Here is a 22,775-nt window from a genome sequence, read left to right as displayed (position 1 = left end):
CCACGTTATCTCACCTACAAGTGGAACCTAATCAACAAAAAAACAAGTGAGCAAAATAGAACCAGAGACATGGAAATAAAGAACAAACTGACAGTGACCAGAAGGAAGGGAGGAGGGGTAACAGGGAAAGAGGAGAAGGGTCAAGTCAAGGAACAAGTATGAAGGACCTATGGACAAAGACAATGGGGGAGGGGGGAGAATTGAATGAGGGAAGTGGGGGTGTGGTAGGGCAAGGGATGGTAATGGGGGAGGAATGGGAACAACTGTAATTAAACAATAAAAAAAATAAATAAGTAACAGAACAAAAGAGCCAGTTATTTTGCCAGTATAATGGGTTTATTCCGGAATAGCAGAAGAACTGCAGTTCAGGGTAAGCAAACTTTTGGCAAACTGTGACAGGCAGGTAGGAAGAACAGTGGTGGGGGTGGGGAGAGAGAAAGTTGGGAGGGGCTATTTCTGAAGAGTTCAGAGGGTAACGGCTTCTCATTGGCTGAGTGTGCTGTTTCTCACTGGCTGAGTGTGCTTGGTTGGCCTTTAACTAGGAGCTCAACCTGAAGCAACCAGCTGAAGAGGTTCAGGTGAAGACTGAAGCATTTTGCTGGACAAGGAGAAATTCTTCCTGCTGTGGTATGGCCTCCCGTTTCGGACGTGGTTGGTAGTGTGCGAGAGCTCCCCGTCGGGGCTTCACTTTAAATGAGGTTTCTTTTCCAGTCATGTGTCACTGATGATGGGGATGGGCACTGAGACAGGCATTGTTAGGCGATTTTGTTGGTGTGGGGTCATTCTGGAGTGCTCTAACACGCACCGAGACCCTGTAGCACCACGCACCTAGGCCGTGTGGTGTAGCCTGCTGTTGCCGGGCTACAACCCTGTACAGCGTGTTACTGTGCCAGATACTGTCGGCTTCTGTAACACAATGGGAAGTATTTCTGTATCTAAACATACCTATACATAGAAAAGCTTTAATAAAAATATGGTATCAACGATTTTTTTAAATGATAGCTATATAGACCACTTACCCTGAATGGAACTTGCAGGACTGCTCTGAGTCAGCGGTGAGTGAATGTGAAGGCTTAGGTCGTTATTGTACATCAGTGATTTTCAACCTTTTTTCTTTTCTTTCCTTTTCTTTTTTCTTCTTTCATTTTTAAAAACATTTTATTTTCAGAGAGAAGGGAAAAGAGGGAGAAAGAGAGGGAGAGAAACATTGATGTGGGAGAAAAACATCATTCGGTTGCCTCTCGAGCGCCCCCAACTGGGGACCTGGCCCACAACCCAGGCATTTGCCTTGACTGGGAATCGAACTGTGACCTTCTGGTTCACAGACCGGCTCTCAATCCACTGAGTCACACTAGTCGGGGTGATTTTCACCCTTCTTCATGTCATGGCACACATAAACAACTTACTGAAATTCTACGGCACACCAAAAAAATATATTTTTTGCTGATCTGACAAAAACTAAATATCATTTTGATTATTCACACCAGATGGCTATTGTGTTGGCTGTTATCTTTTTTTTTACAGTCTAAGGGAAAAGAGGTCAGTGACCCTGACTAAAGTCAGGTATTGCATGTTTTAAAATTCTTGAGACTCACCAGTTGAAACTTGCTGCCACACATGACTGCAGATTTTATAAATACTACCCGACAAGGGCTCCCCAGCGTCCTTCCAGCAGAGTCAGAGATGGAATGTTGAGGCTGCCAATGCGGCTGCATGAACAGGGATGCGGGCTGGGCGGACTGGAAACCTCAAGGAGAAACCAGAGGGTCAGGCAGAGGTTACCGTAGCAGTGACTATTGGGAGGGGGTGCACAGCAGCTCGAGCATCAGCAGTGAGAAGAAACAGCACAGGGGTTGTCATGGCAGTGTGGTCTTGGTTATTGCATGTTGGAGCAGTAGTCAGATTAAGGAATTTAGTGGTATTCCTAAAAAAGAAAGAAAGAGAATATGTAGTTCTGGGACAGGCTTCTCCCTACTCAAAGTGGTCAGACTGACTGACATGCCCTCAGAATGGGTGTGCTGTGAGAGGGGGGCAATCTATAGCCCAGCCCAAGTGTTGCTGGCATCAGAGAAGAAAAATCCTCCTGAGCCTCATATTCTTCCATTGCTTATAGAAACTTCAGGTCTGTTACAATCTAATGGGACCACTGTTGTAGAAGTGGCTGGTCATTGACCAAAATGTCATTATGTGGTGCATGACTGTATTTATCTTTAACAGACCTAAACCAGGACACTGTAAGTTTTTGAGGGAGCTGCCCAGTGCTGGGGAAACCCTTCTAACGCACACTGTGCCTCCTTCCGATCTCTCCCTGCTCCCCTGTCCTTAGGTCTCACTGGGACAGCAGGCAGGGCTTTGTTTCCATTCACTCAGCCTCCGTAAAGGCTGGGCTGGGTCTGGACCTCCACATACCTCCAGAGCCTTGGACAGCACTTGGGTACCTGGTAAGAACTCAGCAAACATCTATGAAACAAGTGGATTCCAGACACTGTGCTCAGGCTTGTGAAGACAAAGTCTTCTTACTGGGTTTCCACACCCCTCTTTGTCTCTTTCTAGTGCATCCCCCTTACAACAGCCATGGTGGTCTTTGTAAATTCCGCCTCTAATCGTGGTATTCCCATGGTTAAACTCATTAATGTCTTCCCATTGCATTTAGGATAAAGAAGAAAATGCTTGACCCACACTCTGTATAGGAGGCAGTAGAGCAGAGTTGGTGCAGATTTTTGGAAGCTCAAGAATCCTTTATTTCAGGGCCTCTGACTTGCATGGCCCCTTCTAAAGCTCTGCAACACATTTGGCAGCTTTGTGTCTTTTTTTTTTTTTTTAAGAGGGCCTGCAAACTGAGTAAACTTTAGCTTCCATAAAACTCAGATCTGCCCCTGGGCCTGGAGATAAAGAGCATGGGCTTTGGAGCTAGACTACCTGCATTGGTATCCTGGTCTCACCAATTACCAGGTGTGCCTCGGTTTCCTCATCTGTAAAAAGAGACTAGTAACACACCTGCCATATAGCGCTGTGTTAGGAGCTCATATGGGTGAAGCACCATAGAATAGTGCCTGGCACACAGTCAGCCCCAAGTGTTAGCTGCTGCTAAGCAGGGTCCTGCCTGGCCTGGCCCCAGCCTGCTCCACCTCCACATCCCCATTTCACTCCTCACCTCCCACGCCTTCTCCCTGCCCACACTGTGCGGGCTCCCTTTCAGTTCCTCAAATATTCTCTGCTGCCTCCTGCCACAAGGCCTTTGTGTGTACATTCACGCTCCCTGGAATGCTTTCTTTGTCCTATTAGTTTAGTTGTATTTTTTCCAGTCAGGGTCTTAGTAGAATCCATATGACAAATGCAAAAGGGTCTAGAGAAAGAGACTTTAATAACAGGAGAGCGTGCAGTGATCTGCAGCAGTGTTCAAGAGTACATAGGGATGGTGAGGCGCCCAAGGACTAGCACAGCAAGTAAATGCCACCACCTTTAGGCATAAGGGGCATGGGCAAGAATAATATTACAGAGGTTACAGAGCCCAGAGAACCAGAGAGCTACAGCTGCAGCAAAGGCATTGTCCCACAGGAGCTGGGGCCATGGAGAAACACAGACCGCTACCAGAGCTATGTCCAGTCAGGGAGGAAGCAGGACAAGCAGAATCTAGGAGGCAGCCAGAGGGGAAGGTCAGGAAGCTTGAAGATGCTGTCTGTGAAGGTCATATTCCCACCCTACAAAGGGCAGAGGAGGGTAGAGAATGATGAGTTGCAGAGACAAGGTGTGTGTGCACGTGCATGTATATGCACAGGTGCATGCAAATGGAGAAAAACCAGCACCTTGTTCTTCATGACTAAGTGTGAAGGTCACTTTAAAGGAAGACTTTTCTAACCCCCAGCCTCATTCAGATTCCCTCAGTTTACATTCTCCAAGCTCACTCTGCTTCTCCATCAAAGCACATACCCAGGTGTAATTAATAATGTATTGGGTAACTGTTTTCTGTTTAATGTCAATTCCCCCTAGTAAATATAGCCTCCCAGTGTGTAGACAGCAGGGACCACATCTGTCAAGTTTACCTTTCGATCTCAGCATCTGGCACAATGCAGACAGTATAAAAAAAATGTTTGCTGAATGGACGAGTCAGTGAAGGAATGAAAGTAAAAAACCACCATCCAGGATGGAAGGCGGGCAGGTAAGCTGACGAGTGTGAAGAAGGGATGGTGCGGCTGCAGCTCCGTAATTCAACACTGCACAACCTGGTGCAGTGGAGTGGAGGGGGCCACACAATCCAGCTTGGAAGGGAGGATGGAGAAAAGCTTCCCTGAGCAGGCGCCATGGGTCATAGGCCCAGAGGGTGAAGTCTTTGCAGACACATAATGGGACATTATGTCCCCCGCCAAAGGACATTCTGCCCCTACCCACTAGTGCGCATGGAGCAGACACTGGCAGTGCCCAGCCCACACCCTGTCAACACTCACCCTTCTGTTCTCACTGTTCCCTCAGCCATCATCACATGCACCTGAATCCTCCATCCAGGGCTCCCTCTTGGCCCAAGTACAGTACAGGGCAGGCAGGTCCAAGTGCCCTCAGCCAGTGGCGAGGGAAGGTAGAGGATGAGGGCCCTGGCTTTCTTGCTCTCAGTTGCAGGACTCTGGTCCGTGTCTAGAGATCTACAGCAGGGCTGAGCCCCAGTTACCCCCAGTGGTAACCCGCTTGATAAAGCGCCTTCCTTTACTGGCTGCCTTCCCTTCTGTCACCCCACTCCACCCCAGTGTACTTCCTGTGATCTCCTCACTGTTTGTGCTCAGCATCTACTTCTGGGAGAACTCAACCCTGGATACAAAGGAAGATGGGAGGAGCCCCCTCACGAGGGTGTGAGGTTGTACTACTCAGCTCGGGATGCTGTAACCAAATATCTCAGACTGGGTGGCTTAAACAACAGAAATTTAATTGTACATAGTTCCAGAGGCTGAAAGTTCAAGATCAAGGTGCCCACAGGGTTGGTTTCTGCCGAGGCCTCTCTCCTTGCCTTGCAGATGGCTAACTACCTACTGTGTTGTCCTCATGTGGCCTTTCCTCTGTTCATGTGCATCTGTGGTATCTCTTCTCCTTCTTATAAGGACACTAGTCCTATTGGATCAGGGCCCATTCTTAACCATAATTACCTCTTTGAAGACCCTGTTTCCAAATATAGTCACCTAGGGGATAAGGCTTGAATATGTGAGTTTGGGGGGAGCATAATTCAGTCCATAATGAGGGTAATGGAAGGGGGAGAAGCAACCCAGCTAAGGAAGGTAGGCCTGCAGAGACAAGTCAGGCTGCCTGAGCCCAGTGCCTGTGGCCACAGAAGACTGGTAGGCCAAGTTTGGGGACGGGTTAACAGCAGCAGGGAGTGCTGACGGCTGTCCAGACCACATGGGATGAAGGGTTCTCAGTGATCCATACACAGGCAGCAGGAGCCCAGCCAGCGGGCTGTTCGGTAGGGTCAGGGGCTTCAACCGTAGGGAGAGGGCTGTTGGGAGCAGACCAGGATGCAGGGTCACTAGTGATGGGCTGGCATTAAGGATGTATTCGAGGCCCCGGCCAGATTAGCCTCGTGCACAAGAACCAAGAAGGAATTTCAGCAGAAGCCCATTTACAGATGTGTTCCTTGGCTGAAGGGACCCAGATGCCTCACAAATGCAATCATTATTAACCAAAAAGGAAGAAAGTTGATAAAGTGCACCGCATTAAAATTTGGAGCTTGTATTTGTTAGAAGACACTAATAAAAGAGTGGGAAAGCAGCCCTGGCTGGTGTGGCTCAGTGGATTGAGTGCAGGCCTGTGAACCACCCGATCACCACACGATCTCAATTCGATTCCCAGTCAGGGCGCATGCCTGGGTTGCGGGCCGGTTCCCTGCGGGCCGGTTCTCAGCAGGGGACGCATGAAAGGCAACCATGCATTGATGTTTCTCTCCTTCTCTCCTTCCCCCCTTCCCCTCTAAAGATAAATAAAAATAAATAAAATCTTTAAAAAATATATATTAAAAAAAAAAGAGTGGGAAAGCAATCTATAGGGTGGGAGATTTTTCTAATAGACCTGTACTGGGTTGAGTCATATCTCCCAAAAAATCATGTCCACCCAGAACCTCAGAATGTGAACTTATCTGGAAATAGGATTTTTGAAGATACAGTTATTTAAGCTAAGGAGAGGCCTTAACCTCAGATCCCAGGGAGTATGGCAACAAAGGCAAACCCTGGAGAGCCTGGAGGCTGGCGGGAGCTCTGGCAGAGTTGGAAAGCAGGAAGCAGAGACAGCACAAACAAGATGTGGGCTGCCAGGGTCGCCAGCTGTGCTTTTCTGTGAAATGAGAAACACTCTGATCAGGAAGTGGGGAGGAGGAAGGAAGGGAAATGGGAAGGCCACGGGCCAATAAAAACCTTTCCTTAACTGCAGAATTACTTGTTTTATTTACCATATCATTTCCTTCCCCTTCACTAATTTATTGAAATATAATATACAAACAGAAAAGCACACAATTCCTAAGAGTACAGCTTAATGAGTTTTCAGCAGGGTAAATGGGTGCACCAGCGCCTAGATCAAGGAACAGCATACAAGCCCCCAGAGCTCTCCCCAAAGGGTGACCACTGCTCCGACTTCCACCATTATAGGCTAGCTTGGCTTGTTGGATGCTTTATAATCATGGCATCCCACAATATTTCTCTTTGGTACCTGGCTTCCTTGCTTCATCATTAGGTCATGAAATACATCTATGTGGTTACATGTAATTATAATTCATTCTCATTGTTGCATGGTATTAGACCATGTTTATTTTATTCACTTTTTATTGTATTTTTTAATTTTTATTGTATCTCCATTACCATTTATCTCCCCATATCCTTTCCACCTCCACCCCTCCCCCACCATCACTGCATTGTTGTCTGAGTCCATGAGTTGTCTTTTTTGCTCAATCCCTCCACCCCTCTAACCACCCCCCACACCACACGCACACAGAGTTGTCAGTCTGTGGCACTGTATTATTTTAATAAACCAAGACCTGTTCTATTCTACTGGTGATGGGTATGTGGATGGCTTCCGGTTTGGTGTTATTACAAACAGTGGCTTTGGCAGACATGTGGACACATCGCCCTTGGCTCTGGGCCTGTGAGAGGAGCTGCTGGGTTATGGAGTATGTGCATTTCCAGCTTCAGTGAAATGCTGCCAGTAGTCTTGCTCTCCCACCAGCAGTGTGTGAGCTTCCCGTGTGCCATATCCTCATTAATATTTGGCGTTTTCCATCTTTCTCTCTCTAGCTATTCTGGTGGGTATGGGGGATCACATTGGGGTTTGAGTTGCGTTCCTCTGATGGCTTCTGTAATCAAGCCCCTTTTCATTCATTGTTTGGGCTTCCTCTTTCTTCAAGTGTTTCAGCTTCAGCCATTTTTCTACTGGGCTGTCTTTTTCTTGTTGAGTTACAGTGTTCTTTATATATTCTCAATTTTAGCCCTTTTACAAATACATGTTGTATTAGTTTCTTAGAGCTTCTTAACCAATTACCACAAAGTGGGTGGCTTAAAACAAGAGAAATGTACTCTGTCATGGTTCTGGAGGGTAGAAGTCTGAAATCAAGGTGTTGGCAGGGCTGTGCTCCCTCTAAAGGCCCTGGGGAAGGATGCTCCCTTGCCTCTTTCTACCTCCTAGTGGCTCCTGGCCGTCCTGGATGCTCCCAGCTTGTAAGTAAATGCATGACTCCAATCTCTGCCTCCATTCTTGTGGGGACTTCTTTCTTGTGTCCCTGTCTCCTTGCATGGACTTCTTATAAAGAAACTCTTCTGTTTTCTGTCTACTCATCACAATACTCTACTTTCTTTTTTTTTTAAGATTTTATTTATTTGTAGACATAGGGGAATGGAGGGAGAAAGAGAGGGAGAGAAACATCAATGTGTGGTTGCCTCTGACACATTTCCTACTAGGGACCTGGCCCCACAACCCAGGCATGTGCCCTGACTGGGAATCAAACTAGCAACCCTTTGGTTCACAGGCTGGCACTCAGTCCACTGAACCACATCAGCCAGAGCACAACACTCTACTCTTAATACTTTACTTCTAACACCTGATGTGGGGAGGTTTTCCTCACCAAGCAATTCTTACACACCAGCTGAGTATCCTACCATTTAACTCAATTCTTGTCAGGAGCTGACCAGCAGCCGTCCCTTGACACAGTCGGGACGGATGAGATGCATCTGCACAGCAGAGGCAACTGCGGCTGGACTTCCTGCCTGTCTCTTCTTGCATGTTTGCTTTGCAATTAATAGGTAGTGGGATTTTTAGACACCTGTATTTAAAGTCCAATGATCCACAGAATTCCAATGAGGTTGTACAAAATAATTTCTTGGCCATAGATCAAAAGTCCCCGCTGATGGGGTAGCCCCTGAATGTCTAAAAGTTGATGGAGTAACAGCCCCTCCTCTACCTTGGACAGGAATATATATTAATGGAATTAGACAGGCAAAGAAGCAGAGGAAGCTGGTTAACTATTACCAAGTAAGCACATAGAAACAATTACTAAGGAGTTAGAGTGCAAAGTACAGAAAGATTCTAGACAAGAAGATAGATAGCTAAGTTAGACACCACAAAGGCCTTGTTCTATAACCACTGATCAGTCTAGCGTATCCTTTGACCCATGCCAAATTCTAAGAACTTTAACATCTATCCATCAGTAAGACATTTGAAACTCTGTACATACAGTTATTTCTAATTGTCTGATTAATGGCTCTCCTGGTCAAAATAACCCTTGTTTAGCATAACTGAATCTATGGAACTTCCTGTACTTTTCCTAGTTACCTCTGTGTTGATTTTTTCTGCCTAACTGATCATGCCATGTACCTGTTCCTTTAATTTTATGTAACAATCTCTATAAAAATAAAGCTTGAATCAAACTCTGAGAGTTTGGTCAGCCCCATGGAGGCTAGCTGTTCTCCGACATCCAATTAGATGTCTGACTCTTCATTCGTTGCCTGCACCATCCATCCTTCGGGGACCCTGAGGCCTGCCGAGGCTGGACCCCGACAAATTCTGATACTGTCTACTTCAAGATAACGTCAGACACCTTAGAGCAGAGGTGTCACACTCATTTTCACCAGGGGCCACATCAGCCTTGCAATTGCCTTCAGTGGGCTAAATATAATTTCAACTCCTTAACAGTTAAGAAGTAGTTACATTTATACAGTTCTAAAATTATTTTGGCCCTTTGAAGGCAACCAGGAGGCTGATGTGGCCCCCAATGAACATGAGTTTGACACCCCTGCCTTAGGCAAAGGGCTCAGTCCCTCAAGGCTGCCCCAACTTCAGATGCCAATCACAAGTCCAGGTTGTTACCTGTGCTTCTGACCAACCTGCTGTGGATCAGAGGTTCCCAGGATTCCCTCCTCAGGATCAGTAATTTGCTAGAGTGACTCATAGAACTCAGGAAAATTACAGTTACTTAGTAGACACTAGCTTCTTTTTTTTTTTTTACTATATCCTCTTCTACTTTATTACATTACTTCAAATTAACAACCACAATAAAGCTTTTAAAAGGCTGATGTTTTACAAAGGAAAAAAGTAAAAAATTCCCCCCAAATTTTTTCAGTACTTTTTTTCAGTTATTTATTTTTTAAAATATATTTTATTGATTATGCCATTACAGTTGTCCCATTTCCCCCCTTCATTCCCCTCCACCCTGCACCCCCCCTCCCCCACCATTCCTCCCTTTAGTTTATGACCACGTGTCTCAAGTTCTTTAGATTCTATATTTCCCATACTATTTTTGCCCTCTCCCCATCTATTTTCTACCTGCCATTTATGCTACTTATTTTCTGTACCTTCTCCCCCCTTCTCCTTCTCCCACTCCCCTGTTGCTAACCCTCCATGAGATCTTCATTTCTATGGTTCCACTCCTGATCTAGCTGTCCTCTTAGTTTGCTTTTGTTTTAGGTGTGTTTGTTAATAACTGTAAGTTTGCTGTCCTTTCACTGTTCATATTTTTTATCTTCTTTTTCCTAGGTAAGTCCCTTTAACATTTCATATAATAAGGGCTTGGTGATGATGAACTCCTTGAACTTGACCTTATCTGAGAAGTACTTTATCTGTCCTTTCATTCTAAATGAAAGCTTTGCTGGATAGAGCAATCTTGGATGTAGGTCTTTGGATTTCATAAGTTGGAATACTTCTTTCCAGCCCCTTCTTGCCTGTAAGATCTCTTTTGAGAAGTCAGCTGACAGTCTGATGGGAACTCCTTTGTGGGTGACTGTCCCCTTATCTCTTGCTCATTCTAGGATTCTCTCCTTCATTTTAATCTTGGCTAATGTAATTATGATGTGCCTTGGTGTGTTCCTTCTTGGGTCCAACTTCTTTGGGACTCTTTGAGCTTCCTGGACTTCCTGGACGTGTATTTCCTTTGCCAGATTGGGGAAGTTCTTCTTTATTATTTGTTCAAATAAATTTTCCATTTGTGGCTGTTACTCTTCCCCTTCTGGTATCCCTATAATTCGGATGTTGGAACATTTAAAGATGTCCTGGAGGTTCCTAAGCCTCTCCTCATTTTTTTGAATTCTTGTTTCTTCATTCTTTTCTGATTGGATGTTTCTTTCTTCCTTGTGGTCCACTCCCTTGATTTGAGTCCCAGTTTCCTTTCCATCACTATTGGTTTCCTGTGCATTTCCCTTCATTTCACTTAGTTTAGCCTTCATTTGTTCCTCTAAATTTTTGACTAAAATCAACCAATTTTGCGAGCATCCTGATCACCAGTGTTTTGAACTGTAAATCTGAAAGGTTGTCTATCTCTTGGTCACTTAGATTTATTGGCTCTGGGGCTTTGAGTTTTTTCAGTTTTTTAAATTACAAAGTTACAAAAAGATTTGCTCTTTAAAAAAAGGGGGAGAAGGGGGTAAGTAAATTAGGAAATAACACACATGGAGAAAACAAATAAATAAAAAGGGGTGTTAACTAGGAGGAATGGATAAATCCAAGGCCCAGCCTTTACCCAGGCTTCTCCCTGGAGAGGCAGGATGCAGGAAAGGCAGCCTCAGAGAAGGTCAGAACCAGGCAGTTCATTTATAATCTGGGAGCCAGGTACTTTTGGAAGGAGTGTCCAGGAAAGGGGGACAGGGCTGCCACAGGGTGATGACAGTCTCAGGGGTTGGTGGTGGTGCACACAAGAGGTCTCGGCCCTACCGCCTTGCCACCCACTACTTAAAGTCACTTTAGAAAGGCAAAGAAAGACCCAAACACTCAGGGGACACTGGAAAAAGCCAACTCAGAAAGTCAGCCATCATCACTTCAGGGGGCAGGAGCTGTGCTTAGACACTAGTTTCTTATAACAGACCTGACTCAGGAACTGGCAGATGGCAGAGATGCGCAGAACAAGGGAGTGGGGAGGGCGCTGAGCTTCCTTCCATCCATGCCCTCTCTGGGCTCACCACCCTGCCAACAGCTCCACACGTTTGCCAGCCTAGAAATTCTCTGAACTATGTTCTTTTGGGATTTTTGTGGAGGCTTTATTATGTAGGCAGGACTGATTAAATCATTGGCCACTAGGGATTAATTTAACCTCCAGCTCCTCTCCCTTTTCTGCAGATTAGGGAATGGGCTGAAAATTCCAACCTTATAATCACAGGATTGTTTCTCCTGGCAACCAGTCTTCATCCTTTGGTCACCTAGGGGCTTTCCATAAATTACATGATTAAAATAAAGGGTGTAGTTGGAAAAAAAAAAGGCCCTGGCTGTTGTGGCTCAGTGGGTTGAGCACTTGCCTGTGACCCAAAGGGTTATCGATTTAGTTCCCAGTCTGGGCACATGCCTGGGTTGCAGACCAGGTCCCCAGTGGGCGACACATGAGAGGCAGCCACACACTGATGTTTCTCTCCCTCTCTTTCTTCCTCTCTTCGCCTCTCTAAAAATAAATAAATTTTATTTTTATTAAAAAATAAAAATAAATAAATTGAATTTTTATTAAAAAATAAACTAAATCAATAAATATAAATTTAAAAAAATAAAAATTAAAAATAAAAGTTAAAAGGTGTGGCCAAAAGGGGCTTGTTATGAATAACAAGACGCTGCTTTCACCTTCATTGCTTTGGTGCTATTTTACAAGCTGAGGATATAAGACCAAATATTATCACAGAAGATGCTCCCATTTCTTGAACTACTCAGAAAACCACAAGAATTGTAGGAGCTGTGTGCCAGGGGATGTAGACGAAATACATATTCTCATTATAAAACACAATATCACAAGAGCTCACCCTAATCTAGTATAAACTCCTCCACCAATAACAGCAGAGTTTCTCTTTTCTAGATAAGGTTGTAGTCTGATGTTCTGGGTGGCTGTGAATTGAGGGGACACTATTAACTAGTACAGATGCACTGAAAACATCTTCCAAACTGCAGACTATGTTTCACTCTTCTACTGGTGTCTTCTAATGAATAAAACTTCCAAATTTTGTGTAGTCCAACTTACCAACTGTTTATCATCCTCTTATAGTTAGTGTGTGTGTGTGTCCTGCTCATGAAGCATGTGGGTTCCCAGCAAACGATAACTGTTCCTTTAAGCAGAGACTGGTGTGTACGGTGGTGGGATGGCTGGGGGTGAACTGAAGGCATAGGGGAGTGTCACCTAAAGAACAGAACATTCAGGACAAACACAATAATGGCTGTGGAAGGTGCTGTTGGGGTCTCACCCACAGCCCCTCCTTGTTCCCTCTGCGAGCCAAAGTCTGCTCATTGCGGAACCCCTGGACGCAGCCTGAGGACCTCTTTCCTAATCACAGAGCATGCATGCTCAGCCTACTCAGAGGACAAGCCAAAAGTGGGAGACAGCCTGCAGCAAATGCCATCCAGAGGGCTGGGGGGTTAATGTCCCCACTTCCTCACTACGCAACTTGGCTGACTCAGGCTGGTTCTGCACTGGCTCCCAGAACCCAGTAGTGAAACTGAGCTCGAGCTGCTTGTGGTGGTAGCCTGCTTGATCACCTGCCTTGTATTGGCATTCACTCTTCCCTCGTCCCCAGGTTCCACCCCCCCCCCCAGCTTTCCCCTTGACTGGCACCTTCTGGTTTCATGTCTCTCATGAATTTCTTACACCAGAATCCTTCTTTCATGGCTTGTTCTAGGGAAATCCAAACTTAAACAATGGTCTACAAATCTGCTGAAATCTACCAAGAAAAAGGGAATAGAAATTAGGCTTTTTTTTTTTTTTTGTATAGAATTGGGTCAATAAGTAAAAGCAATGGGAATATAGATTTCAGCTAGCCCTGGCTGGTGTGGCCCAGTGGATAGATTTCAGCTAAATTTTCTTAAAAGATTTTATGTATTTATTTTTAGAAGGAGGAGAAAAAGAAAAACATCAATGTGTGGTTGCCTGTTGCATGCCCCTCCCTGGGGACCTACCTGGCTTGCAACCCAGGCATGTGCTCTGACTGGGAATCAAACCAGTGACACTGGTTCACAGGTAGGCACTCAATCCACTGAGCCACATCAGCCAGGGCAGATTTCAGCTAATTTTTAAAAAAAGCTTTTATTCATTTATTTTTAGAGAGAGGGGAGGGAGAGAGAAAGAGGGAGAGAAACATCAATGTGTGGTTGCCTCTCATGTGTCACCCCACTGGGGACCTGGCTAGCCTAGGCATGTGCCCTGACTGGGAATCGAACCAGTGACCCTTTGCTTTGCAGGCCGGCTCTCAATCCATTGAGCCATATCAGCCAAGGCATTGGCTAAATTTTTAAAACCTTAAGAGAGCTTTGTGACACATTGTCAGAGCTGTCCTAGGTCGAGCTGAGTTCAACAGTGAGTTCCCTGTACTCAAGAGTAGTTAATGCTCTCAAGGAAGGCGTTCGAATGTTCTAGCTAGTTTGAAATAAACCTATGGTACAGGATGACTGTGGCCTTTTCTTAACCTTAAATTCAAATTTCATTTTGCTTTTTCATTGCATTTAGAGAGAGAGGAAGGGGGAGAGAGAAACATGGATGCAAAGGAAGCATCCATTGGTTGCCTCCCACACATGCCTGAACCGAGGATTGTTTGTGCCCAGACCAAGAATGGACCTCCAACCCAGGTATGTGCCTTGACAGGGAATCGAATCTGGGACTCTGGTTACAGAATGACACCCCAGCCACTCAGCCATACCAGCCAAGGCTTAAATTAAAATTTTGTAAGTCCAGGTGTCACAGGTGGGCACAGGTAACCAGGTTCTTGGTGATCGGGACAAAGAATTGAACTGAACACCCAGAGTTTATAACAGAGAGCATGGGAATAGGCCAACTCCAAGCAGAGACTGACCTCATTGGGCTGGAGGGATTCGACTCTTACAGGGCCGATCCTCCCTGTCTATTTTGGCAGGTTTTTACTGCACACGTGCAAGTAGTTGTATTACTTTAAAGCTACTGCACATGTGGTCTCCCATGGTTTTCCTGGATTGGCCGCCAGGGAAGGGGGTCCCCCTGTACTAGGTTCACCTTTCCCATCGCTAGAGAATTATAGCTCTCCATGTTAGAGATGGGTGAAAAGGAAAGAAATTATTTACTCAAGTTATACAGACTTAAGAGTAATGACTTAATGTCTTCACCAGAGTCCCTTAAAACACCCACAAACACACACAGTCCTTCCTTCCCCACTTTGCCCGGTCTGGGATACCGTATCTCGGGAAAAGAAATAGAAGTCCATGGCTCAGGCAGCCCCTGGTTCTTCCCAGTAATCCATGCTTGGCTGGTAGGCCTCCCTCGGTTCCCAGCACCATCAGCTGTGTCGCCAGGATATCCAATTAGTCCAAAGTTGTGTGGCACCTTCTCATGGCCCATTGGTGAAAGTCCTTTTTCCTTTTCCTTTCAGGCAAAGTCTCTCCTGCTTCCTAAGCCACATGACCAAAAGGATCACCCTAAAGCCATGGGGTCCTCACTCTTGCCAATGCCATGGGGGTCCCCCAATCAAAGCTGCTGGTGGGGTTGGGGTGTGGGGGGCATTGCCACTCTGTCAGAACCACATGGTTCTCAGCCAAAGCCCAGTGGTGGTTCTCTGCTAAAGCCACATGGTGATCTTCCCATGGCCGTGTGGCTCTCCTTCACCAAGGCTGCAGGGGTCCCCACTCTGCCAAAGCCACATGGCTCTCTCTTCAATGGCTGCCGCATCTGGGTTTAAATCCTCATGCCAGTCTTCCTCTGTAGCCCCGTTTCCAACTCCTCCCACAACTGGCTACACTTGCCAGCACTCCCATATCCATCCAGCTTTACTGGGCTGCCACAGCGAGTCTGGGCAGGTGTGGCATGGAGCCAGTCATCTCTAAGCTCTCCAGCAGGCATTGTAACCAGGGGGGGGTGCCTCCCAGTTACATCTTGGGTGGAAGTCACTCCTTTCTCCCTGGCTCAGAGCATGGCCACAGCTATTCAACATATCCATGAAACCAGTTAAAGGTTATAGACACGTTAAATGACCATGCCAGAGGTTAGCTGCAAAACTGTTGCTGTATAAAACAGGTTTGAATGGCCCTGCTCCCTGTATGCCACTCCTCAGCTCAGACTTGTGGGGGTGAGGACATCCCATATTTTTAATATTTCCTGGACACCCTGAGTTATGGACTCCATTACAAATCCTTCTTTTGGGGGGCCTCTTACACAGGGTCATATCAGAGGTAGGAACAACTGAGTGCAGTCATGAAACAAGAATCTAAAAACCCCGTCCACCCCTTCCTAAGACTCTTCTGGCAAAAGTCACTGCCCCTTTTTAAAACTCACTTTCCTCATTTCACCCAAATATGTTTTTTAATATATTTTATTCATTATGCTCTTACAGTTGTCTCTATTTTTTTCTCCCCTTTATCCACCTCTGTCCTGCACTTCTCTCACCAGCATTCCCCCCACCCTTAGTTCATGTCCATGAGTCGTGTACATAAGTTCTTTGGCTTCAGCATTTCCTATACTATTCTTTACCTCCCCTTGTCTATTTTGTACCTACTATTTATGCTTCTTATTCCCTGTACCTTTTCCCCCATTCTTCCCCTCCCCACTGATAACCCTCCATGTGATCTCCATTTCTGAGATTCTGCTCCTGTTCTAGTTGTTTGCTTGGTTTGTTTTACTTCCTTTTTTTTTTTTCAGGTTCAGTTGTTGATAGGTGTGAGTTTGTTGTCACTTTACTATTCATAGTTTTGATCTTCTTCTTCTTAGATAAGTCCCTTATTTCATATAATAAGGGCTTGGTGATGATGAACTCCTTTAACTTGACCATATCTGGGAAGCATTTTATCTACCCTTCCATTCTAAATGATAGTTTTGATGGATAGACCAACCTTGGATGTAGGTCCTTGGAATACTTCTTTCCAGCCCCTTTTTGCCTGCAGGTTTCTTTTGAGAAATCAGCTGATAGTCTTACGGGAACTCTTTTGTAGGTAACTCTCTCCTTTTCTCTTGCTGTCTTAAGATTCTCTCCTTATCTTTAATCTTGGGTAACTTAATTATGATGTTCCTTGGTGTGTTTCTCCTTGGACCCAACTTCTTTGGGACTCTCTGAAATTCCTGGACTTCCTGAAAGTCTATTTTCTTTGCCAGATTAGGGAAGTTCTCCTACATTATTTGTTCAAATTAGTTTTCAATTTCTTTCTCTTGCTCTTCTCCTTCTGGCACCCCTATGATTCGGATGTTGGAACACTTAAAGTTGTCCCAGAGTTTCTTCTCATTTTTTTGAATTTTTGTTTCTTCATTCTGTTTTGGTTGAATGTTTATTTCTTCCTTTTGTCCCAAATTATTGATTTGAGTCCTGGTTTCCTTCTCTTCACTGTTGGTTCCCCGTATATTTTTCTTCATTCCCCTTTGCATAGCCTTCACTTTTTCCTCCCTTTGTGACCACACTCAACCATTTATTTCTGTGAGCATCCTGATTACCAGTGTTTTGAACTCTGCATCTAATAGGTTGGCTGTCTCTTCATCACTTAGTTCTGTTTTTGGAGCTTTGATCTGTTTTGGCCATTTTTTTTTTTTTGGTCTCAGCGCATCTGCTACATTGTAAGGGGCAGAGCCTTAGGTATTTGTCAGGGTGGGGCAACCTTCTTAGCTGCGTTGTGGCACTGTGTGTAGGGGAGGGTTCCAAGAGAAAACAATGCTTCTGGCTTAGATCTTGGCAGCGTTCAGTTACTTTCCCTGGTACCCACAAGCAGATTGTGTTCTTTCAGAGGCTGGTCCCTGGGTGAGTGGGTTTGTGTATCTTCTAGGACTCTGTGGGTCTCTCCAACAAACTTTCCTGAGAGACTGGGAGTTTCTCCTGCTGCCGCGACCCCCAATGGTTTTTACAGCAGGAGGTTTTGAAGCTTTATTTACCCTCTCTGGAACCCTAGGTTGCGTGGTCAGTCTCACTCCCCAGCTGTTCCTCCAGGTTTATCTGTACGCAAATGTGGGAGCACATTTGCTCCCAGTCCTCCAGTCGCCACCCTGCTCTGCGTCCTCTCTATTCTGGATCATTCCACCCCTCCTACCAGTCTGGATGAATGTTTCTTCTTTAACTCCTTGGCTGTTGGACTTCCATACAGTTTGACTTTTCTGGCAGATGTAGTTATTTTTTGTTTTTAAATTTGTTGTTGTCCTTCTTTTGATTGTGCAAGGAGGCACAGTATATTTACCTATGCCTCCATCTTGGCAGGGAGTCTCAGCTAAACCTGGTTAAAATATAGATTCTTGTACCCTCCACTCCCCAGCCCCCTCACCTAAGAGCCTGACTCAGGAGGTGCGAAGCAGGGGCTGGGAAAATGTCTGTCTTTCATACTCTAGGCCATTGTAGTGTCCTATCAGGCTTTTGATCCTCTAAACCAGATGAGATAGTTCTGGGTGCCCCCAAGCAGCTCTGGAACTCCGTAGGGAGTGATATGTGACACTAAGAACACAATCCACCTATGCCTGGAGCCTTGTTCTTGGATGTCCATTGTCATGGTCAGGCTGCCCTATATGCATGTCCTGAGACTGATTGCCCAGACCTCACCAAGAGATAAACAATGTTTATAAAACAAAGAAAGCTTCAGCTCAAGAGCCAGAAATTTGTCTGAAACAACTAATTTTGTTGTAAAGGAAGTAGGGCCAGTTCACTGGAATTATTATTTTATTTTCTTTGCTTTTGTTTTTCAAATGAGGTACTGGTAACATAACACTGGGTCAAGAGACTCAATTGTATGCTGGCTTCTCCCCTTCCTCTAGATTACATTGTCTTACTTTTTAATCTCCTTAAGGGCATCAACTTCCTCATTTACAGTGGTGTCATATTCTTAACCACGAGATTATCTGGAATCATCTTCAGGGACTGCTGAGCCCTATAAAAGGGGGTGTGTTTAGACAAGAGGAATCAAGGAGAAGGCCATGAAGGGCTCAGCTTGGAGCACCATGAAGAGCTTCCCCAAGGCTTCCCTTGTACTCCTGCTTTTCATCCTGAGTGTCCACCTTGGAACTGCCACACGTATGTAGCTGCCAACTTGCTTCCTGGGATGACTGGGAGTAGAAACAAAGGGGTGTCTCCAGTCTCCTTCCTCTCCCTGTTTTTTAGGTGGCAGTAATGTGGCCAAGTACTGCTGCTTACAGTTCAGCCCAAAGGCCCTTCCTTGGAAATTGGTGCAAAGCTATGAATTCACTAGGAGCAGCTGTCCCCAGCAAGCTGTGATGTGAGTATTTCTCATTTGGGCTTTTAGGGTTCCTGCCAGCCACGTAATTGGGTGGGTAGAAGGCAGTCCCCTACAGTACCAAGATGAGCCTCAGGGTGGAAACCTGGTAACTTGGTTTATCACCCTGCCTCTGACAAATGTAACAAATATGACTTGAGCTTTGGTTTCCTAACTTCCATACCGTGCGCCAGTCTATGCTAAGTGCTGAGTAAAAGAGAAAATAAGACAGCCCTTATAGACCTTACATCTAGCATAAGAAAGGGGTCATTAAAAGACATTTGCACAGAATAGATCATCACACTTGTGATGGGTGCTTGAAAGGGACAGCAGGAAGGAGAGCAGGAGGGAGCTTGTCAAAGGCTGGGCCTGAAAATTAAATCGACACAGACAGATGAACAGGAGAAAAGCATACAGATTTTTACACGCACGTGGGAGCCCTCATAGGAGAATGAAGACCGCCCCTCCCCCCTCAAAAGAAAGTGGCAAAACCTAAATGCATTTATACTAAGTTGATCAAAGAGAAGCAATTGTAGAAAAGTATCTAAAATGTATGGGGGGGGGTGGTGCCTGGAGGATGATGAGAGTTATTTTGACAAGGTCTGTTTCTACAGAATTGCCTTGGCCTGACTCCCTATCTCTGATAACAAAAATGTTTCTTTCCTCCTGGTACAGTGGACATTTTTTTACATGAGAGTTTTATCTCCTGTTTCCAGGAAGAAAGAGGAGGTCAGAGAGCCCTTCTTGCACCTGATTTTTTTTGTGTGTGTGTGAAAAGGAAACAAAATATTTATTTAATGCTATTTAGGCTTAATGCCTCCACTAAAATATCAAAGTCCTTTAGGATATACACCTACACCCACACAGCTCCCGCTTCTCCCACTGTCCCAACCCCAGGTACCGTAAGTGAGGAAAAGAGCACACGTCTGTGTTGCAGGCTGCTGGCACTGTCAGCTGTGTCACCGTGCAGGCAGGATCTCTCTCTAGTTAATCCAAAATACTGTGGTACCCGCTCATGGTCCACTGGCAAGAGTTCTTTGTACCCAGTTTCAGCCAAAGTCTCTCTTGCTTTCCAGGCCACACGGCCAAAGGGGGCACCCCAAAGCCGCGTGGGCCTCTTCTACCAAAGCTGCAGGGGTTCGCACTCCACCAAAAATATGCGTCTTTCTTCTTCACCTGGCTGCAGGGATCTCCATTCTGGCAAAGCTGAGTGGTTTTCCCTTTCATCTGGGCAGTTATCGCCTCATGTCCTGGAGCCCATCTTTTCCAAGCTCTTCCGCAGGCACACCTGATTTTTTTTAAGTGCCTTTAGCTAAAAGTAATCTTTATGCCAAAGTGGCATATTTTGGGGTAGCATATTCTGCCACTCCTCATCATTGTCACAGGAGGACCTTGCTTAGTGTCAGGAGGTTCCCCTGAGGAAGTGACAGGTACACTGAGACCCTCAAGACCAGTGAGAGTGGCCCAGGTCAAAGGGGCAGGAAGGAGCAGGGATGCACCAGGCAGAGGGAGCAGCAGGTGAGTGGGAGGAAGATGAACATATCTCTGACAAGGCAGGGAGGTAAATAGGAGTCGGGCCAGGCCAGGCTCATTGGTAGCAGGAGAGGGGACAGACGCCTCACAGTCTCTGGCAGGACTAAGTGAGATAATGCACACACAGCACTTAGTACTGTGCCTACACACAGGGAATGTTTGACAAAAGTTCCGTCACTGGCAGAATTTGGCCATGTTGCTGCCACATGCATGGGCAGGGTGGGAATCCAAGTTACCAGCATTCAACAAGAACATTTTTAAGTGCAAATACACAAGGAGGGGCAGGTCACTCCTCCTAGGACACGAGGTTCCTGAGCTTGAGAGAATAGTGCAGAAGGGGAAAGAAGGGTCTTCAGAGGCCAACCTGCCTGCTGTTGAGAAGTTAAGGACCGAGAAAAGATCCTCAAGGGCCTGGATATGAAGGGGGTACTCTGAGGCTCGGGATGTCCTGGGTCTTCTTTGTGTCTCAATTGGCTTTCTGGAGCTTTAGAGTCATCAACACTTAACTGACAGCTGGCAAAGAGCCCTGAACTGGGCTCAAAGCAGTGGCTCTGCCACTTACAAGTACAAGCTGTGTGTGTGACCTTGGGCAAGTCAATTTTCCGCATTTGTAAAAAGAAGATGAGAGGCTTGTATCAGTTATCTATGGTTGCTTAATGAACTACCCCAATACTTACAGGCTTCATGCAACAATGACCTGTTTCTTATCTCTCATGGTTTTTGTGGGTCTGAATTTCCGGGGTAGCTTGGCTGGATGGTTGAAGTCAGATGGTGCTGGAGATGGGACAACTGAAGCTGGTGGCATGTCTGTCTCTTTGGGGCCTCTCTGTGTGATCTCTCTGTTCGGCTCGTTTAGGCTTCCTCACAGTCCGGTGACCTGTCTGTCTGACAGGACTCCTGTAAGGTGGTTCAGGGCTCCAGCATAAGTAAGCCAAGAAGCTCCACCATCTTTTCTGACTTAGCCTATGAAGTCACATAGTGTCATTTCTGCCACACTCTGTTGGTTGACCAGTCCCTAAGGCTGACCTAAATTCAAGAGGTGATGACAGAGACCCCCCATCTCTCAGTAAGAGTGATGGCATGCTTTCATACATCCAGAAAGCACTTCCTCTGTCTGATTTTCTCATTCTCCTGGCTCTTCTCCCCTGCATGTACTGGAGTCTTCCTGAGAGCCCTATAAACTCTGTTGGGCTCTGCAAGGTACTCCAGGCTAGAACAACTGGGTCTAGGCTCTCTTCATGGCTGAGTACTCTCAAGGAGGCTGGAGCAGATTCAGGGACATTAACCACAACCCCTCTTCTTAATGAGATCACAGCAGGAATCGGGAATCATATATAAGGAATGCAGGAGTCAAGGCAAACAACCTATGATAATGTCATTAAGGATTAAATGGCAGCCCTAGCCTGGTAGCTCAGTTGGTTAGAGTATCCTCCTGATATGCCAAGGTTGCAGGTTTGATTCCAACTTCAGGTTTGATTCCCAGTCAGGGCACATACAAAATTCAGCCAATGAGTACATAAATAAGTGGTCCAACAAATTGATATTTTTTCTCCCTTTCTTCCTTTCTCTGTCTCTCAATTAAAACATAAAAAGAATTAAGTGGCATATATATAAGTTTCCTTTCTGGGGTGATGCAAATGTTCTAAAATTGTAGTGGCAATGGTTGTGTCATGCATGGATATGCTAAAAACCAATGAATGATAATTATACCCTTTAAATGAGTGAACTGCATTGTGTGCGAATTACATCCCAATAAAGTTGATAGATTAAAATAAAACAGTTAAGAGGCAGGGTACAGGTTGCATGCTTTGACTAGAGCTGTTGGAAAATGCTTCAAGGGAGGTGGGCCAGGAAGCGTGGTTTCCAGCAGAAAGCGTGTGTGAGAGAGGAGGGAGGGCCAGGGCCAGAAAGAGGGGCAGAGACAGGGTGACAGGGCTAGAACTGGAGGCAGGTGGCTGGTCCCCATCCCTTCTCAGCACTGACTGTCAGTGCCTCTCTCCTGCAGATTCACTACCAAAAAAGGCCTGAAGGTCTGTGCAGAACCGGAGGAAAAGTGGGTGCAAAAATACATCTCTTTACTGAAGGCTCAACGGCGGTTGTGACTGTGTCCTTTTAGCCCGAGGACACCCGGACCCTGCTCTTGGCCTGGGCCTCCATGGGCCTGCCAAAGAGAAAGAGGTGTTTTCTACCAGAGTTTTGTTTAATAAAGATATATTTTTTTTTGTTTTGGTAAAGATGTGACTTGCTCGTTCTTATTCTATAAATCTGATTTTCTTCAAAGAAAAGAAACAGTCTATTTGCAGCCAACTTCCTGGTAGGGCCCCACTCCCCAAACCGACCCTCGTGTTGAAGTCTGCCTTTATGTTTTTGTGCAAAAAAATCCCACGGACAATTTTAATACATTTTGGCTAAATGCCCATCAAATGTTTAAACATCATTTGGTCAGGTAAGTTTATGTTACTTGGAAAATTCTGTGTAACACCTCATAGCCTGTTAGTGTTAAGTAAATGAAATGCCTTCATATTTGTCAATGTTTTTTTTAAATTAATGAAACATGAATATTATCTACCTACCAACCCTAGAATGCCTATGTCTATATAACCTAAAGAAAATTTTTTGAAGAGTCTCAC

At 45.5% G+C, this 22,775-nt stretch overlaps 1 protein-coding gene across 4 annotated transcripts; it reads left to right on the top strand.

Moving 5' to 3' along the window:
- The first annotated feature begins 553 nt into the window (after positions 1–553).
- LOC119044654 (C-C motif chemokine 26-like) lies at positions 554–22,333 on the top strand. 4 transcript variants are annotated; one of them, XM_053655352.1, is made up of 5 exons: positions 554–627; positions 13,922–14,040; positions 18,258–18,413; positions 18,501–18,615; positions 22,151–22,333. In XM_053655352.1, exons 3-5 carry the CDS (start codon positions 18,317–18,319, stop codon positions 22,245–22,247), a joined length of 309 nt encoding a protein of 102 aa, XP_053511327.1. In that variant the 5' UTR covers positions 554–627; positions 13,922–14,040; positions 18,258–18,316; the 3' UTR covers positions 22,248–22,333. The 4 variants fall into 4 exon arrangements, with proteins under 4 accessions (XP_053511327.1, XP_053511326.1, XP_036995007.2 ...); XM_053655351.1 differs by having other exon boundaries at positions 18,213–18,413; XM_037139112.2 differs by having other exon boundaries at positions 18,190–18,413.
- The last annotated feature ends 442 nt before the right edge of the window (positions 22,334–22,775 follow it).

Source organism: Artibeus jamaicensis, unplaced genomic scaffold, assembly GCF_021234435.1.
Source record: "Artibeus jamaicensis isolate MK-2021 breed Jamaican fruit bat unplaced genomic scaffold, CSHL_Jam_final contig_956, whole genome shotgun sequence".
Lineage (NCBI taxonomy): Eukaryota > Metazoa > Chordata > Mammalia > Chiroptera > Phyllostomidae > Artibeus > Artibeus jamaicensis.
This window is presented reverse-complemented; position numbering and strand designations above follow the sequence as displayed.

Bases quoted from the DNA above. Each gene is read 5' to 3' on its own strand.
- LOC119044654 (XM_053655352.1), top strand. From the start codon at position 18,317: ATGAAGGGCTCAGCTTGGAGCACCATGAAGAGCTTCCCCAAGGCTTCC. The intron at 18,414-18,500 runs GTATGTAGCTGC...CCTGTTTTTTAG, and splicing joins CCACCTTGGAACTGCCACAC to GTGGCAGTAATGTGGCCAAG. The intron at 18,616-22,150 runs GTGAGTATTTCT...TCTCTCCTGCAG, and splicing joins TGTCCCCAGCAAGCTGTGAT to ATTCACTACCAAAAAAGGCC.